The 19,647-nt window shown below is 39.7% G+C and overlaps 1 protein-coding gene across 4 annotated transcripts in view; it reads right to left on the reverse strand.

Annotated features, from left to right (window-relative positions):
• Positions 1 to 19,647, reverse strand: part of CPEB3 (cytoplasmic polyadenylation element binding protein 3) — a 188,748-nt gene that overhangs the window by 52,795 nt on the left and 116,306 nt on the right. For all 4 annotated transcript variants that reach the window (XM_035025066.1, XM_035025083.1, XM_035025076.1 and 1 more), the window contains one exon: positions 18,340 to 18,429. In XM_035025066.1, the coding sequence (XP_034880957.1) occupies positions 18,340 to 18,429 (90 nt within the window). The remainder of the gene's footprint in view (positions 1 to 18,339; positions 18,430 to 19,647) is intronic.

A 19,647-nucleotide genomic window follows, 5' to 3' on the forward strand; every position in this document is an offset into this window, starting at 1 on the left:
GAGTATCATAAAACTCAAGTTTCAGAAATGGTGACTTTGTTTCCCACATACCTGAGGAGTGTGAGGGGGTTTCAGGGATGTGGTGAGCTATGGGAGGCCCTCAACTCAGAGCCAGTCTGTGGGTGGAACTATGGGCTCTGGGGGAAGCAACAGGAGCTCTTAACACTATCACCATCATGACTCTGGGTTGGGCAGAATGGATGGCAGGAAATTGCTTGCTTTCCCACTGGTGCCAAACAGGTTGGGTGAGAAAGGGGAAAACAGTGAGGGAATTTTAGACAGGCCTGGACTGACCACACTTCTTTGGGGTAAAGAGGAACAGGAAGGTATGGGTTGCAGGGACTTACTTGGGATGATTCCATTTTATTTGGCCAGGATTTTACAGGCTAAATTTTTTTTTTTTTAAGATTTTATTTATTTATTTGAGACAGAGAGAATGAGAGACAGAGAGCATGAGAGGGAGGAGGGTCAGAGGGAGAAGCAGACTCCCTGCCGAGCAGGGAGCCCGATGCGGGACTCGATCCCAGGACTCCAGGATCATGACCTGAGCCGAAGGCAGTCGCTTAACCAACTGAGCCACCCAGGCGCCCACAGGCTAAATTTAATTAATAGATTTTTTTTTCTCTTAATACCTGAGAACACATTAAAGTACAACAATTTCCAAAGTGTTCTTGGCTACTTGTCAAAAACGATGCTTCCTGAGCTCTTAAATACCTAATTTTTCATGTTAGAATTTTTTTATACTTAATCCCTAGTATAAATAACATCACCACCAATTTCACCACCACAAACACCAGTTACGAAGTGCTTACAGTGTGCCAGGCACTTTGCTAACAATAAACACTTTACGTCTCTAAGCTCTTTTCATCCTCACAGTAATTCTGTGAGGTAAATACATGTTTTTGTTCTCATTTTACAGATGAGGAAACTGAAACTCCAAGGGGTTAAGGGACACTTCAGATTAAAACCCAGGTCAGCTTACAGAGCCCTCATCCTTTATCCATTCACCTATACTGTCTTGCCTAAAAATGATGAGGCAAAAATTTCATTATCATTAGCAAATGAGGACTGGTCTGTTTATTATTTATGGTTACTTTTGTGACAGTGATCATTTCACAGTGTTTTAAGTAGCAGAAAGTGGTCACCTGTGCTTTAGTGCTACAATTTAAGGCCTATGCAGATATATTTGCTCTGAAGCCCACAGAACTATATTAAGAAGAATGAAAATGATGAATTTCAAAATCATCAGGAAAAGTTTAGATTTAGCTTTATTTAGGTCAATCAAATTGTCATATTTAGTAAAGATGCCTACTGGCTTTCAATTTATTTCTAAGTTACGTATATGTATTTATTTTTAAAGAATTAATTAATTAATTAGAGAGAGACAGAGTGAGCAGGAGGGAAAGGGAGAGAAATCTGAAACAGATATGGGGCTCAATCCCACTACCGCAAGATCATGACCTGAGCCTAAACCAAGAGTTGGACGCTCAACCGACTGAGCCACTTAGGCGCCCCATAAGTTACGTTATTTAGAATAAAGGTACTTGAGGGAGTGAAAAAGCAGTTATCTCACTAAATTAAGATTTTAATAAAATGAATATCATCATCACAGTAATAGTCGACTTAAGCAAGAATCATCAATGGATTCTAAAACCACTGGGTGAATTTGGGAAGGGGATACAAGATATTTAACATACTCCTAAAATATCACTTCACGGATTAATCATTATTTGCCAAGGGAGAGAGGCACTTTTAAAATGGAGGAATCCGGCAGACAACACCTCAACCAAATGATAAAAATCAACATCACCAACATCAGGGCAAACTGACTTAATATGCTCCTGTACTATGTGCTTCTCAATGCAGCATATCATCTACATACTATTTCTGCTAACAGTGTTTTACTTGAATTTCATTATAAGGAAATAAACAGATAATTCCAAATTGATATTCTATAAAACATCTGACATGGACCCGTCAAATGATACAAAAGATAAAAAGCCTAGGAAACTGTCTAAATTCAAGGACAGTAGAGAGAAATGACAACCAAATTAAGTCTATATTTCGGTGTTAAGGCTACATGTTTGGATCTTGGATTAAAAAAAAACAGCTCTAAAGGACATTACTAGAACAATCTGGGTATTTCTTGTTCACAGGAGACATATGCAGAAGCACTTAGGAGTGAGGGGTCTTGATGTCTACAACTTACTCTCAAATGATAACCATACACACACATACAGAAAAAAAAGAAAAGCAAATGTGGCAAAATGCTGACAACTGGTGAATCTAGAAAAAGGCTATATAGGTGTTTGTTGCATTTATTCTTTTTAAGATTGATTGATTGATTGATTGATTGATTGATTGATTGATTGATTTGATAGAGAGAGACACAGCGAGAGAGGGAACACAAGTAGGGGGAGTGGGAGAGGGAGAAGCAGGCTCCTGGCTGAGCAGGGAGCCCGATGTGGGGCTCGATCCCAGGACCCTGGGATCATGACCTGAGCCGAAGGCAGACGCTTAACGACTGAGCCACCCAGGCGCCCCTTGTTGTATTTATTCTTAAAGCTTTATTGTAGGTTTGAATTTTTTGTTTGTTTCAAATTTTTGTTTAAATTCTAGTCAACATGTAGCGTAATACTGGTTTCAGGAGTATAATTTAGTGATTCATCACTTACATATAATACACAGTGCTCATCACAAGTGTGCTCCTTAATGCCCATCACCCATTTAGCCCAGCCCCCCACACTCCTGCCCTCCATCAACCCTCAGTGCGTTCTCTATCATTTAAGTGTCTTTTATGGTTTGTTTCCCCCCTTTCTTTTTTTTCCCTCCCAATATACTCATCTGTTTTGTTTCTTAAATTCCACATATGAGTGAAATCACATGGCATTTGCCTTTGTCTGACTTATTTTGCTTAGCATAATATACTCTAGCTGCACCCATATTGCCACAAATGGTAAGAGTTCATTCTTTTTGACAGCTGAGTAATATTCCATTGTGTATATCTGCCACATCTTTATCCACTCATCAGTTGATGGACATTTGGGCTCTTTCCATAGTTTGGCTATTGTTGATAATGCTGCTGTAAACATTGGGGTGCATGTACCCCTTCAAATCTGTATTTTTGTATCCTTTGAGTAAATATCTAACAGTGCAATTGCTGGGTCATAGGGTAGTTCTATCTGTAACTTTTTGAGGAACCTCCATACTGTTTCCCAGAATGTCTGTATCAGTTTGCATCCCCACCAATAGTTTAAGAGGGTTCCCCTTTCTCTGCATCCTTGCCAACATCTGTTGTTTTCTGTGTTGTTAACTTTAGCCATTCTGACAGGTGTGAAGTGGTATCTCATCATGATTTTGATTTGTATTTCTGTAGGTTTAAAATTTTTTTTTCAAGATTTTATTTATTTATTTATTTGACAGAGAGATAGAGAGAGAGCACAGATAGGCAGAGCGGCAGGCAGAGGGAGAAGGAGAAGCAGGCTCCCCACTGAGCAGGGAGCCCGACGTGGGGCTTGATCCCAGCACTCTGGGATCATGTACCAAGCCAAAGGCAGATGCTTAACTGACTGAGCCACCCAGGTGCCCCAAGTAGGTTTTAAATTTTTTTTTTAAGATTTTATTTATTTATTTGACAGAGAGAAACACAGCGAGAGAGGGAACACAAGCAGGGGGAGTGGGAGGGAGAATCAGGCTTCCCACCTAGCAGGGAGCCTGATGCGGGGCTTGATCCCAGGACCCTGGGATCATGACCTGAGCCGAAAGCAGACATCTAATGACTGAGCCACCGAGGCGCCCTGGTTTTAAATTTTTGAAAATAAAAATTTGTGAGGAAAAAAAAAACCACAAGGTCTTTCTGGGGAAGAGAGTAATATCTTCTCGCATTCTCTCAAGAGCTATTTGGTATTTTTTAAAGACCCAACAGTTCTTAAAATCAACTAATGCTCTTAGTGATTTATATGTTTCAATTATCAACTACAATGGGAAAACAATTTCAGCTTGTAGGGCTGTGCCCCAAACCACTGCTACATTCATAAAACAGTAGCTGACCAAGGGACAGCCAATTTCTGATTAAGTGAGATCAGACCCAGAAGGAAAAATCCATGGTCTGGACACACAGAGAGAGATCTGTCCTTGCACAGAATCCAGGCTCCCTGATTTCCTGTGACCTTCCTAGACAGACCTGAAGGGCACCACCCCAGCCAGAACTGCCTGAATTCAGACACTTTTTGGCACAGAAGGCTGTTCCAAACATTCTCACTAACCTTGGCTCTCGGGTCAGAAGACTTACCTGGTTTGCCTCAGGAGTCTTTGTCTTTGGATTCAGTTCAATAGAACCTAAAATATTTATGAGGGACAAGGCATGAAGCTAGGCAATGAAGCTACAAAGATGAAGAAGCCAAGTCCTAGAAAAATCCAACCTATAAATAAATGACTATGGGACACCATGAAAGGTGTTGTGTTGGGGGTGTGTCCTACAGAACACTGCTGAGAGACAAATGAAGCAAAGGTGTCCAAACATCTGGGAAAGCCATAGAACAAAGGCCATATATGAGCTGGACAATAATTAGTCTTCCAGGAAGTAAGGGCATTCCAAGTTCAGGAAGGAGTGCAGGCCAAGGTATCGAAGGTCAAAGGTTTGGCTCATTTGGAAAACAGAGATGAGAGTTCATTAGTTAGAGTATAGGATTGGGGGCAGTGGGTGGGAAGAGCTGAAGCACCTCATCAATTCCCTGCCTGCTACCTGGAGAACACTGTAGGTCTCTGAACTGGATTCCCTATTTATTTTCCCTCTGGGATGAAAACATGTTATTTCCAAAATTTACTGAATACTTACTACGTGCTCTAGGCACAGCAGAGGAATACTAACATAAGCAAGACTTTGTTCTTAAGGAATTTATAAGCTAGTACAAAAAAGTCAAGAAGAATAAGTACATAGAGAATTATAAACTAGGAACAATACATTAAGGATCCCAAGAAGTATTTTTTTGAAGTATTTGTAAAAGTTGGACTTCATAGAAAGAAGACAGATCTTTCAGTGAAGAAGACATGGATAGAGGGGCACCTGGGTGGCTCAGTCGTTAAGCGTTTGCCTTTGGCTCAGGTCATGATCCCAGGGTCCTGGGATTGAGTCCCACATCAGGCTCCCTGCTTGGCAGGAAGCCTGCTTCTCCCTCTCCCACTCCCCCTGCTTGTGTTCCCTCTCTTGCTGTCTCTCTCTGTTGAAAAATAAATAAAATCTTAAAAAGAAAAAAAAAGACATGGATAGAGAAATCAGAGAAATCTTTCTGTAGGTGGTAGCAGATCTTAATGGCATGACATAGTGAAAAAATGGAGGCCATTCCAAGTGAAGGAATTAGCCTAAGATAAGATGTAGAGATGGCTCTGCAGATACTGCCCAAATCCATGGATTCCTGAACGTTTCCTGTGGATTCAGAACTAAACATATTTCTTTGACTATATTTACTACCTAGGGCTGAGGCTCAAACATTTTGGTCTACTGTTTTGTGTTTTTTATTGCACTAGTAACTGTTTCTTTGTGGACTTCTGGCTTGGCAGGCAGGGGCGGAGAAAGGTAGGAATGGACAAGAAAACAAGTCCGATGGGTAGAACCACCTCAGAGTTGAAAATTGGCAATCTACTGCCTGTGTTCTTAGTAAAGTCCTGCAATCCAGGGCAGTGACCTGGGGCATTTGGGCTTAAAACTTGCTCTGTTTATGTAACCTCACATTTCCTACATAAAGAAGTCCTTGTGAAGTCTGCCAGTCTGTCAGTTCTAGTCACAGTCAGTTCTAACAAGCACCTGACCATGAAAACGGAGATCAGACTGGGGGTGTGGGAGAAAACTGGTCAAACTAGTTGGGCAGTTTTATTTTTACTGAGCATTTCATTTTTATCAGGGGGGAGGACACTAATACTACTTAACACCTATTAAGCCTAAGTACTGTGTTGGTATGAATGTGCCTTATTTCCTATAATCCATTTAGTAACCCAATGAGTAGTATTAACGCAGATGAGTAAACTGAGGGTCAGAGATTAAATAACTTGCTCAGTGTCACATAGTTAGTAACTGCTGCCCACACCTGAGTCCACAAACACCCAGCTCTTGCCCCCACTGCTTGTTATTCTCCCTCATTCAGCATCAGACAACTTTTAACTTAATAGACACTTCCCTATGATGAAGCTTTGGTCCAAGCCTGCTTTTACAGTGCTTGAACTTTGACACTCTAATTTCTCTTTCTTCTTGCACTTTTATACTCCTCTGATGAGTTCTTAATGCTGTTGCCAACAGGTGTTCCCTGTGCCACCATTTCTCCTTCACAAGACTAAAGCCTTGACTAAAGCTATCCATTCTATTATGAAAGACAACCCAGGTTTTTGTTCTCAGCTTTCAAAATTGTTCACCAGATCCTCTCAGTTTCCCATTCCAAACCTTTTCTTTTTTTTTTTAAAGATTGTTTATTTATTTATTTATTTGAGAGAGAGAATGAGATAGAGAGAGAGCATGAGAAGGGGGAGGGTCAGAAGGAGAAGCAGACTCCCCGCCGAGCAGGGAGCCCGATGCGGGACTCGATCCCGGGACTCCAAGATCATGACCTGAGCCGAAGGCAGTCGCTTAACCAACTGAGCCACCCAGGCGCCCCCCATTCCAAACCTTTTCAACTGACATATCCTCTCTTGGTTTCACTTGCTTATCCAATTCCTATCAGCAAGTCCTGTCCCAATCCACACCCTCTGTGAAAACATTCACCCTGCCTCAGCCTGTCAAATTTACACCTTCCATTTCAGTTCCTGAGAGCTACTCTCTTCCAAAGAACATTCTCATCAGGGGTGGTTTTGACTTCTCTGTGCTGAACAAGCATCTCCCCTGTTCCTAGCATTTCTGTCTGGACATAGCACAACAGGTACTGTTGTGACAGAGTACAGGGTGTCTCTGTTATGTATGTGGCTGCTCAGGCTCTGTCTTGTCGCCTGTATATTCCTCTGCCTACTCCTTTCTATAGAGTCCCTCAAACTATAAATGCTCTGAAATCAAAGACTCACTCTTATAGTTCACCTTCAGTACAAGGCAGAAGAGATAGGTGCTTAATAAAACAGTTTAAACTGAGTGTGTGCTAAGCTTTTAAAAGCAATAATAGGTCAAAAAAGGACAAAATAAAACAAAAAGCCCACTCCTGCTACTCTGCAGTACAGTTTCCATGTTTTTATAAGAAAATCCTTCCTGAGAATGAAAACTTAGATCAATTAAAATACAGAATTACCTAAAGGGTATGAGTATTGTAAGCCAGGACCTGCTTTTTTTTTTTTTTTTTTTAAAGGCAAAGTATTACTCAAATCTTACAAACTGCAAAAGGTTAAGTACAGGCTAAAACCCTTTAGTTTCCCAACTTGGATCAGTTTATGGAATGCAAAAAGTAGAAAAACTTGGAATCTGGGCCTAAAACAACAGACTTATTTCCATTCAAGTTATACTACAAGGGGAAAAAATGTGAAGTGTGAAAACTTTCCTTTCCAAAGCCAGAGTTAGATAAACTAAAGGAAAAAGAAATAGATGCCATGAATGCAGCCTATGCAGCTTCACAATGACCTATTTTTGTCCATTTAAACCAGAGTCTTCTTTCCTGTTCTTCACACAGGCTCTCTGTAGCTGGCTGCCTCAAAGTTAATCTGAAACTCATGTGGCCTGGCTTGTGCCAGGTTCACAAACCACGCTGGTATTGTATACCATACCCTTCCACAACTGCATGACCTTGGTCCCAGCAGGACCAGCAGTCAAGCCAGCCCAGCCAGCGCAGAAGAAATACATGGTCACCAGAACAAACAGCCACTCAGAAGCACACACTTTACTCAAGGTGGGTGGGAATCATCAGATCGAAAGGCATGAGTTATTGCTGCATAAATCAGCATGACTGCTACTGTTCCTGTCCAGCCGGCTGTGCACCTGAATCCTGTGCCCCTGGACCGTCAGAACTGAAACTGGCTGCCCAAGTGGGCCGAGACAGCTTCCTCCACTCCGCTGCCAGCATCACCAACTTCTGAACATGGTTTCAGAGCCACGTGGTCAATCTCCTGTCCAACATCTGCAGCTGGCTGCTCTCCGTACTTTTGCCCAGAAGCCTCTGCCAACGATGGTAGCGCAGCTGTAGTGACTGCCCAAGAGATGCCAGTTCTTGTCCCTGGCCCCCGGCCCATCACAAGAGGTGAGACTACTGGCAGTATCAAGAGCAGCTGCTTAGTACAGAACGAGGGGTAGAAGGCTCAGGGTGGGCAGAGATTCTTTTGTAGCTCTAGTGATAGCAACTTTGGACACAGACTCCTCTCCCAGGAAGGAGGTTATGATAAACATACCTATCATCATAAAAGCTTGTCAGGCCCACCTTATCCTCCTACTAGTCACATTCACAGCCCCAAGTTCAAGGAAGCAGAACTAAGCTGTTTCTTTACTAAGCAGTCAAGGGTTCTGTGGCCACTGTCTTTAGGATGGCCTATGTCACAGCTAGGTATTAAAAAATGAACTGGACCAATCAGATTCCCCTTTCTGGAATTCAAGTAGAAATATGAAAACAATTTTCCCCACTGGAAGCACAGTCAGAGACGAGCACACATGCAAAGAAGAGTTGAGTCACGATAATGGTGGGATATTACAATGAAGAATTCAGAGCTCCCACTGTTTGAATCCCTGCAGCCTGCCACCCCCTAGCATGACACCTCCATGATATCTGGTTCTACCACAGCTCCTACTTTGGGGCTCTCCTTGTTACTTATAACCACATCCCCAACTTGAGGTAGTACAAGAGAACCTCTGATCCTTGTAGTCAAAGAACTCAATTACAAAGCAGTGTACTCACGTCCAGAAATGGTGTGGCATCACCCAAGAGGCAGACTCCCATGGTTACGCTATATGGGATGTAACCCCATGCTCACAGTTACAGCTAAAGGGCAGCTCAGACCCACAACCTCATCTTAAACCAGCTCTTGGAAATACCCCCGTTATGTGAGCATGACCAACAGAACAGAAGAATTCAGGAAAAAGCCAAGGACCACTTTCATTTTTAAAGAGCTGTGAAAGTGTCCCACGGGTCACACAACTTGAGTTGCTAATTTTTATATAAAATCCAGTCTTATAAATAACAGCATAATTTATCAGATTTTATAGTTTAAACCAATATTCCTTTCCCACAAATGATACACACTAGTCAAACAAATAAAAATGACTTCCTTTATAATTCATCAGATAAAATAGCATAAACTCCTAATCACCCAGGTCCAAGTCTGTCTGATAAAAGCCATGCGCTCTTAGGAAAAGACACTTCATCTCTTCGAATCTCAGTTTAAAATAAAGATTATATTTAAATGAGATGATCTTTAAGGAACTTTCCAGCTTCAAAATGTGATAGACTTCTACTCTCTGAGCAAGTAGTTCATCATTTGCAAAGATAAAATTCATTCATTTAACAAATATCTGAGGGCCAGCCACTGAGGCAGGTATGCAAGGTACTGGGCACAGAGCAGTGAACAAAACATAAAAACACCCTATTCTCGTAAAACTTACATCCCGATCTAGAAAACAGAGAAACACGTCAGTTTTTCAAGTCATGATAAGCACTTTGAAGAAAAATAAAATGAGAGTAAAAAAGAAATAAAATGAGGGCAAGAGGGACAAAGAGCAAGAGGATAGAGGGACTGCTATTTTAGATAAGGAGATCAGGAACGATCCCTCTGTTAAGGTGACATTTGAGTAGAGGTCTGTCTAAGGAAAGAGATGAGCAGTCCATTCAGAAATCTGGGAAAAGATGGTTTCAGACAAAAGGAAGTACTAAGGCCCTGAGTAGACCTCAAGGAATAGCAAAGAAGTCAGTGTGGCCAGAGTGGTAAGGGAGATAGGAATGATAGGAGATGATGTCAAAGAATACCAAAGATTCAACAGATGTGATCCGAGAGGAAAGGTTTAAATGCTTCAAGTAGAAGATTCATACCAATGTGATTTCTGGCTTCTGCCGGGGTCCATTACATTCCAATCCACAGGCAAAAGTTAAGTTCACACTGCAATGTACCATCTACCTAACTTGGAACTAAGCAAAAATGGTGCTGCAGATATCCAAATTAGCATAAACTTCATAAGGAAAATTGGTTTGGGAAGCCATGTGATATCAAATCTGGAGTTATTAAGGTTTTTGTTTCTTTTAACTCTAGTTAAGGTTCTGCCAATTTATCCTAAAGAGAATCCTATGCAAGAAAAAACCACATACAAGGACATATTAACAGGAGGGAACATTATTTATAATAGCCTAAATAACCAACAAGCAAGAAAATTAAGGTGTAACAATAGGCTAGGCAGAATCTTGAAAAATATAAAAATTATGTAGTAACATGGCAGGGAAGAAGGAAGATATAAAACTGTATTTCTTTCTTTTTTTTTTTTTTAAGGATTTATTTATTTATTTGAGAGAGAGAGCACATGAGAGGGCGGAGGGTCAGAGGGAGAAGCAGACTCCCCACTGAGCAGGGAGCCTGATGCGGGACTCAATCCTGGGACTCCAGGATTGTGACCTGAGCCGAAGGCAGTCGCTTAACCAACTGAGCCACCCAGGGGCCCAGAAAACTGTATTTCTGCTATAATTACACGCCCCACAAAAAAGGATATATATGAATAGAGACTGGAAGGAAACAAAAAATGATGGTTGGTTCTGCTGGGGAGGCAGGATTATTCTTATTTATAAAATAACACTCGTTCAGTGCAAAGTAGATTTCTTTGTTCTGGTTTTCCTAATTCATTACAATACTAACACCTAGAATTACGATAACAATAGAAATTCCTATGATCATATAGTTGACAAGAGGGCCACACTCATTTCTATTCCATGATGGTCTTTTTTTTTTTTTAACATTTTATTTACTTTTTAATTAAAAATTTTTTTCTTACATAATCTCCACACCCAGCGTGGGGCTTGAACTCACAACCCTGAGATGAAGAATCACACATTCTACTGGCTGAGCCTGCCAGATGCCCCTCCATGGAGATCTTCTCAGGGGAACGCTATAATATCTGATGGTGCTGATATACTTTCTTGAAGTTTCTTTCCTTAGCCTACAAGGCCACAAATACACTCCCAGTCCTTCACTCACCCACATTTCTACTGACATGTTCTCTTTTTCCTTTTAGTTCCTAACAACATTTACTTATTATTTGTTTATCATTTTCTTTTCCCTGTTCTCTATAAAGATGACTCTCAAGAGATGTGTGTCTCCAGCCCCAGTCTCCTTTCCCAAACTACCTGATCACAATCTCATTGCCTATTAGTAATTTCCTCTCAGATCAGATGTGAGAACACACCAAACTCTACATGTCTTTAATCAAACTGTCACATGATCAAACTGGTTTTCTCTCAATTGACTCCCCTACATTCAACAGTATCATGATTCTTCCATTAAGCAGAAGTAATTTTAGCACAACCCTACCATCAAAGTCTACCACCATCATGACCTACTCTCATTCAGAACCACTGGTCTCTTACTGCCTCTGTTCTAGTAACATCTCAACGCTAATATCTTAGGTCTTTGCAGTCCTTATTACTGCTTATAAGCTGGATTAAAGAAAATTCCTGAATAGTTTTTCTGACCCTGGCTAAAACACCAAAATCAAATAAACTCAACCACCTCTCCCTTGCTTAAAAAAAAAAATAAAGGTTTCAATGATATCTAGGTACTATGAAAGTACTCTATATACATTTTCTTATTTAATCCTCATAACAAACTAGAATCAGACACTATTATTTCCATTTTGTAGATTAAAAAAATAGAGATTTAGGAAAATAACCAGCCCAGGGACATAGATATGGCAAGTAGTGGAACAGGAATCCAACCCAGACAGCTTACTCCAGAGCCTTTATTCTTGATAACTGGTTACTCGGCTTAAGTCCTAGGCTTGGCAGTCAGGCTACCACATAATCCTGCCTTAATTAAGCCTGCTGCCTACCTCTGGGCCATTCTTATTCCCAAATGAGAATAGTAGAGGGCAATACTTAAGAGCCTTGGGCTCTGAGGCCAGCCTACTTAGGCTCAAATCCCAGCTCTACCAATTAACACATGACCATGGACAAACTGCCCTCTTTTAAATCTGTTTCTTCTTCTATATAAAACGGGAATGCTAAGGGTGCCTACCTTGTGCAGTTGGGAAGATTAAACATGATTTAGAAAATAGTAACCCAATGCCTGGCTGATGGCAAGCCCTCAGTAAAGGTTAGGAATCCTAATTATCATAATTCCAGCTCCCTGCAATTTCTGCCTATTCTTTTCCTGCCTAGCTTTGAAGATGAAGGTTTTGCACAGCCGGCAGCAATCTGTTCCTCTTCTGTCTGCATAGAATATTTTTTGCTCACTTGTCATTAAGCATAAGTTGATATGTATTTTAATAAAAATAACAATATTATTCATAATATCTACTGCATGCAGGGACTGCTTTCATTACCCCACACAAATTTACGAACTCATTTTAATCCTCATCATGACCTTCTGAAGTAGGTGCTATCATGACCCCTCTTTTGCAGGTGATGAAACTAAGGCACAGAAAGGTTAAACAGCAAGATTAAGGTCATAAATAGGCGGAGGAGCCCAGCAAGTCTAGTTCCAGAAACTACGGCTCTTTACAATTACTTAGTATTTCACACCTGTTGTTTCCATGTCTCCTTTAGGAAACTGCAACCTTCTCAAAAACAAGAATGGTTATCTTCTCTACATCCCCCATAAGGCCAAATATGGACTCTTCCACAGACTGACAAGCAACAAATATTTGATGGATTGATATTCCCAAAGCTGCATAATCACTTGCATCAGGACCTAAGCCCTCTGTTTGCATTTATTCTGTTCTCTTACCATCCCTTTTCAATAACTATCTTTAAATTACCTGCACCCAAGCTATTATAAACATAAGTGACACTGATTACCATTCTGTACGAATGTGGGATTGGGTTCCTGCCCTAAGACTTGGAAGAACCTCTCTTTCCAGACCTCACAATTTCAACTCTGCTATTCCAGAGCTAAAAAGTATGCAAAGACAATCTTGGAAAACTCTTCCTCAATAGTTCGGCTAGAGTTGGATTTCTTCTCATCATCAAGAACTAAATGCAGGAAACACAAAGCAAGACTTTGCTTCAATTTTATCAATAGCTATTTGAAAGTATTTTAAACTGATATTTCTATTTGACCCAACTCCATTCTTCCTTCACCCCAAAGACAAACACCACACAAATGCCTTCATGTCCACTCTCTCTGGGGGATGAAATCAATTTAGGGAAGAAAAATAAATCCTACTGTTTCAAGGCTCATTCTTTTGCATCATTTTCTCCTAACATTCCAACCACACTTCATTTATTCAAAGGTACTAACGCCCTTTCGTACTCAGTCGTTCCCATATGGTACTCCTCCACTTGGAACTTGCTTCCCTAACTTTCTAGCTAACTCCTCAATTTTCAGGTCTGCTTAACTGTCATCTTCTCAGAGAAGCTTTCTCCATATCCACACTCTAAATTGGTGCCCCCTTTTTAAAGTCACTGCACTCTCTACTTATCCTTTACAGAACTATCACAATTTGTAATTGTGTTTATTTTTTGACTAGTTGACTAATTTCTTATTTTCCCCACAGGACTATAATTTATGAGGTCTGAGACCAAATTATGAAAACACACATTCTGAACTTCCATGCCTTCCTCCACCTTTCATGCTCTCATTATTGCTCTGGAGAACAACAAGCAACTACCTGCTTGTGGCCTACAGACAAACTGATCCACAGGACTTTGCATATCCTCAAATGGCTGATCAAATACCTCAGTGGTCTTTGTGCTGGAGAGAGCCCCAGACTCCATTACCTCCCACTGTGTTGGCCCAACAACACTTAAAGGGACAACTGATGTGCCTGGTCACTGTTTCTCTACATGGATTTTAAACTCTCCACAGTCCATTGAAATGGCCATGGTTTTACAAACCCTACCCTGTATCTGTACAGGTAAACCTGCCAGATGAATGAATGTGTATTTCATTAGGCATATTCTTTCTGAGAAAAGGCGAAAGGGCTCAATAGTGGATGGTTCCTTTCTACTTACACATAAACCAAAATGGACAGCCAAACAAACTGTACCTAACAGCCAACTTAAGGTAACCTAAAGAAAAGTACACTCAGCATGAAGGGCATTTCCAAGAAGGCATGGACCTGAATTAAAACTTAAGGAACTTCAGGAAAAGTAGAAATAGCAAGGGGGCATTATTAAGAAGGCACAGAACAGATGGGATGAACTCCTTAGATGTTCCCAACATTCAAAGCAATGGGCATGGATTCTCAAAGTTACTTCAATCTTGAAATGACACCAAATCTCTTTAGGTCCTCCCAAAACAGGTCAACCTTCAGACTTTAGCTGAAAGACAAAACACAAAAGGAGCCAGCAGTATAATAATTATTTCTCTTCCTAACCCCTAATCACAGGGAAGGCAATCTGCTCTGCAAGGATGCAAGCCTGTGGACCAGAATTGGGATATCTAGATTTTCCTCTTGGCCTTGCTGTCAATGGCCCATCTCAACACTTAACCTCAGTTGTAAAATAAAGGCACCAGATATAATGTTCAACAGTTCTATATTATTATGCTATTATACAGGAATGGCACCAAAAACCATGGAGTTAACAGAATTACTAAAATTTGTACTGCTCATACCAACCCAAATGTTTTCTCTTCAATTCTTAGTAACGAATTTAAGTAGGATATTGTAAATATGACATATACAGAAAAGGCAGACAAATTGGGTGATACAGAAACCATTAGACATAAGGTATGACTGAGAGAAGTGAAAATGTTTATCTTTGAAAAGAGAAGACTTAAAGAGAAACTAATAGTCTTTTAAGTACCAAGAGATAGAGGTCACAATGATAATTTATTCTACTTTACTTTATAGGACACAATTGATCAGAAAGGTAAAGATTGCAGGGAAGCACTTGACTCAGTTGAAACTTAAGAATTAGCTAGGTCTAGCAAATATATAGACTTCCTCTAAAAGAAACTGCCTCCTTTGTCACTGGATGTTTCGAAAGCTACATGAGTAGCTCCAAAGACTGTTTTAAAGCAGGAGGCAACAAACTTTCTGCAAAGGTGTTTGAGGGTCACATATAGTCTCTGTTACACATTCTTCTTGCATGTGTATTTTTACAACTTTTAAAAATATAAAAACCATCCTTAGCTTACAGGCCATATAAAAACAGGTAGTTTGCGGATTCCTGTTCTAGAAAAGTGCTTTCCAATAGAAAGATGAGTCACATATGTAACTTAAAATTTTCAAAACAAAACAAAACAAAACCAAAAAACACCAAAAAAACCACACACAAATTTTCTAATATTTACATTTTAAAGGTAAAAAGAAACAGATGAAGTTCATTTTAATATATTTTATTTAATGCAATACATCAAAAAATTATCATTCTAACATGAAAACAAAATTACTAGTGAGATATTTTACCTTTTTCTAAAACTAAGTCTTTGAAATCCAGTGTATATTTAACACTTATAGCATATCTCAATTCAAATCAGTCACGTTTCAAGCGCTCATTAGCTACACGTGGCTAGTAGCTATCATTCTGGACAGAGCGGTTCCAGAGAAACTTGTGCACTCCACTGAGAAACAGAAGAGATAACCTTCCAATCAACACTTCTTTCTTTTTTTTCTTACACTTATTTACTCAAATTGATGAGGAAAAAAATGTATTAGTCAATAAATGACTATTGAGAAGACTGGCATGCTACTAGGAAAAAGAAAACTGGATCTCTTCTTGTGCCTTACTCCAATATGAAGTCCAGACAGAAATGAGAAGTCAATCTAAAAAAGTAAAATACATTCAAAGGCCAGTAAAGAGAAACGAATGTCAAAAAAAGGGGAAGGGGATGTTATTTTAACCATCAGATTGGCAAAGATCGAAAGAGAGTCATTTCCTCAGACTCAATAACTCTGGTTTACAAATCAGATACTATTGGTGGGAATATAAACGTATATGACCTTTCTTAAGGGCAGCTTTGCAATCTGTATAAATATGTACCTCACTTCTGGAAATTCACCCTAAGAGGCAATGATAAAGGGCAAAAAGATGAAGGCACAGGGTATTCACTGAAGCATGATCCATGAGAAGGAACAGCTAGAAGCAACTTAAGTGTCCATCAATAGGACAGATAAAATAAAATAAGGTCATTAAAATTATGTAGGTCTCTTACACAAAGATATAAGAGGGGGAAATGCAGGTTATTGAGCAGCAGGTACAGTGTGATCCCATTTATGTAAAATGCAAATTTTCATATAAATGTTCATATTCATAAAGAGAACATTAGAAGGAAATTTAATAAAATGTATACAGTGATTATGTCTCATAGAGGTAGGTTTGCGATAATTTTCTCGGACACAACTATATATGTGTATCTTCATTTTTTTAATGATGATCACCTGACACCTTTTTTTTTTTTTTAAAGATTTTATTTATTTTTTTGACAGAGAGAGACATAGCAAGAGCAGGAACACAAGCAGTGGGAGTGGGAGAGGGAGAAGCAGGCTTCCCGCAGAGCAGGGAGCCCGATGTGGGACTCGATCTCAGGACCCTGGGATCATGACCTGAGCTGAAGGCAGATGCTTAACGACTGAGCCACCCAGGCGCCCCACCTGACACCTTTTATCCCAGAGTTGTTTCTATAACCTTCTCAGCATGATGTTTACTTTTTTCACTAGCACTCTTAGAAATATCTCTTATCCATGTAATTTTACAGAGTGTGTTACATGCACCACAGTGTGGTGAACACATTCTTTCACTGAGATAACATGTCTTGATGCTCATGTGCAACTTGTACTTTTTATACATGTGACCTTACAGAGCATACAACCTACAGCACAGCGTGGTGAACTCACTTGGCTCACTGAAATAACACTACTCCGATTCAAGGAATTATTAGCACTCTTAGAAACACGTTTTAAACATGTGTCTTTACATAGTGTCCACATGTACTACAAAGTAGTGAACACATTCCTTCAGTGGAATAATCAACATGGTGATTTTTATCTTTTCTGATTAATATAAAACTTACTTTTTTTTATAAAAATGATTTTTTTAAAGATTTTTTATTTATTTGATAGAAAGAGACACAGCGAGAGAGGGAACACAAGCAGGGGGAGTGGGAGAAGGAGAAGCAGGCTTCCCGCGCAGCAGGGAGCCTGATATGGGGCTCGATCCCAGGACCCTGGGATCATGACCCGAGCCGAAGGCAGACGCTTAACAACTGAGCCACTCAGGTGCCCCAAAACTTACTTAACTTTAAAAATTCTTGGAGAAAATGAAAAAGGAAATGTTAAAAGTAAACAAACAGCCTCTATTTAAGTGAGTAACTGCTTTTCATAGGTTATAGAGAGAGTGGGGAGAAATATAGGTGGCAAAGAAACCAGACATAAGACGAAGCCACCTGCCTTTCCCAAGTTAAGCTATAATTTCATTCCTGTACGAAGCACAGGAAGGGTATTTTGACTCCATCTTCTTGTGGTGACTAATGTTACATAATAATGTATATCAAAAAAACCCAATTCTTTAGAGATAAAAGACACCCTTGAAACATAGCTACAGAATATAACACATGAAGAAAACTTCCTTTTTAACCCAAAACACTCTTCTATATGATTCTAGGAACTTACCCAGAGTTAACATAACTAGAAAAGTTCCCTGAATTCTGCAGAAATGACAAACTATGAACAAAGTAATATATTTTCATGTCTTCGTAAATTATCAAAAAAAGCCTACCAAACATAAGGGATGAGTTCACGTGAAGAGTTCTTTGCTAGTTTGCCCACCACCCCTCAACAAGCAAAGTCACTTAAAATACAGACATGAATAAAGGTAATTTCATACAATGTCACTTTTCAGCCACTAGGTTTTCCAAGTTTGGGGTTTATAAGATCTATAAAACTACAGGACTATGGGATACAAATAAAATTTGACTCTAAATAATCTTTTCCTCTCCCATCACTGACATTCTTCAAACCCCTAGATTTTTTTCTCTCAAATAATGAAAATTTAGCACAAGGCTCATTCACAACGGATGCACAGGATCTCACTGTCAGTACAAGAGATGCCCTGAAATAATCAGTGTGCTCCTGGGGGAATAGTTTCCAAATGAAAACAGTAAGACACAAAAAGATGATCAACATTAAAATATTTTCTTAATTAGGGAAAAAAAGCCAACTGCTATTTCAAGAAGTAAAAGGCTGTCTTTTATTGAATGTCATGCCAGCTCTCCAACAGGCAGGCAGTGGAGACATTTTAAGTGCATTACCTTTAGGAGGAAAATACGACTTGCTTTCAGCTTTGTGAGGCCAGTCTACAACGAGAGGTCCAAACCTGCGAAAGCTGGCAGTGATCTCATCTACAAAATAAAGAAGCAATCTTAGCAAGAGAAAAAAAAATATTGCAAACAGAATAGCATAAAGCATGTCTTTTTATTTAAAAAATATTTTGAGAACTATTTCTAAAGCATTTTTACAGAAGCCAAACCTACTAAGTGAAATACAATTGTTTGCGGGGCACATTTGGTTATTCTTTTTTTTAAAAAAGATTTTATTTATTTGAGAGAGAAAGAGAGAGTGTGCACAAGCGGGGGGAGGGGCAGTAAGAAGGAAAGGGAGAAGCAGACTCCCCACTGAACAGGGTGCCCGACATGGGGCTCGATCTGAGGACCCTGGGACCACGACCCAAGCCAAAGGCAGAGGCTCAACCGACTGAGCCACCTAGGTGCCCCTACTACATATCCTATAAAGAAAATGTTCCCAAAGTTATAGCTCAATAAATTTACCTTTTCCTTCTGACTCCTGACTCAAAGCAGGTTATAATTTAGCTCCCACTCAGATTTAAGTTGCTACTCTCTCAGCCATGACCTAAACTTTGTCTTAAAAAAAAATCCAATTGATAGATGAGATTAACACTAATATGAGAGCAGTTTGGAAGAAAATGAGTCTCCAGCTCTGTACAACTTTAAAGCAATAAGTCTTAAATAAAACTTTTTTTTTTTTTAAGATTTTATTTATTTGACAGAGAAAGACACAGCGAGAGAGGGAACACAAACAGGGAGTGGGAGAGGGAGAAGCAGACTCCCCGCCGAGCAGGGAGCCCGATGCAGGACTCGATCCTGGGACTCCAGGATCATGACCTGAGCTGAAGGCAGTCGCTTAACCAACTGAGCCACCCAGGCGCCCTTAAATAAAACTATTTTTAGACTATTCCTTTTTCATCATGAAAAAAGAAAATCATGATAAACTAGAGAAATGTCACAACTAGAACAATGTTGACAAAACAATTGTTTTAATAACATTTTTATAGCAGATCCAAAGCCTACTAGAACTAGAGTTGTTGTTTCTTCCCTTAAGGTAACTGTCACAATTTTATTTCATTCATCTGTTCAACAAATATTGACAACCTACTATGTGCTGATTGGCTTTGGGCATTATTGAAAACTTGCTTTTGGACCGACAGTACCTCAAGAACATTATTAAGAAAAATTCTAATTAGTCTTTATTCTTTTTAAGGCAAGGGGCTTTTCATTAATAGAGACCTATATTAAAATATGAGATGGGATAGTGTGATGAAC

The sequence above is a fragment of the Mirounga leonina genome, unplaced genomic scaffold, assembly GCF_011800145.1.
Source record: "Mirounga leonina isolate KUSES-001 unplaced genomic scaffold, KU_Mleo_1.0 Mir_114, whole genome shotgun sequence".
In the NCBI taxonomy this organism is placed as follows: domain Eukaryota; kingdom Metazoa; phylum Chordata; class Mammalia; order Carnivora; family Phocidae; genus Mirounga; species Mirounga leonina.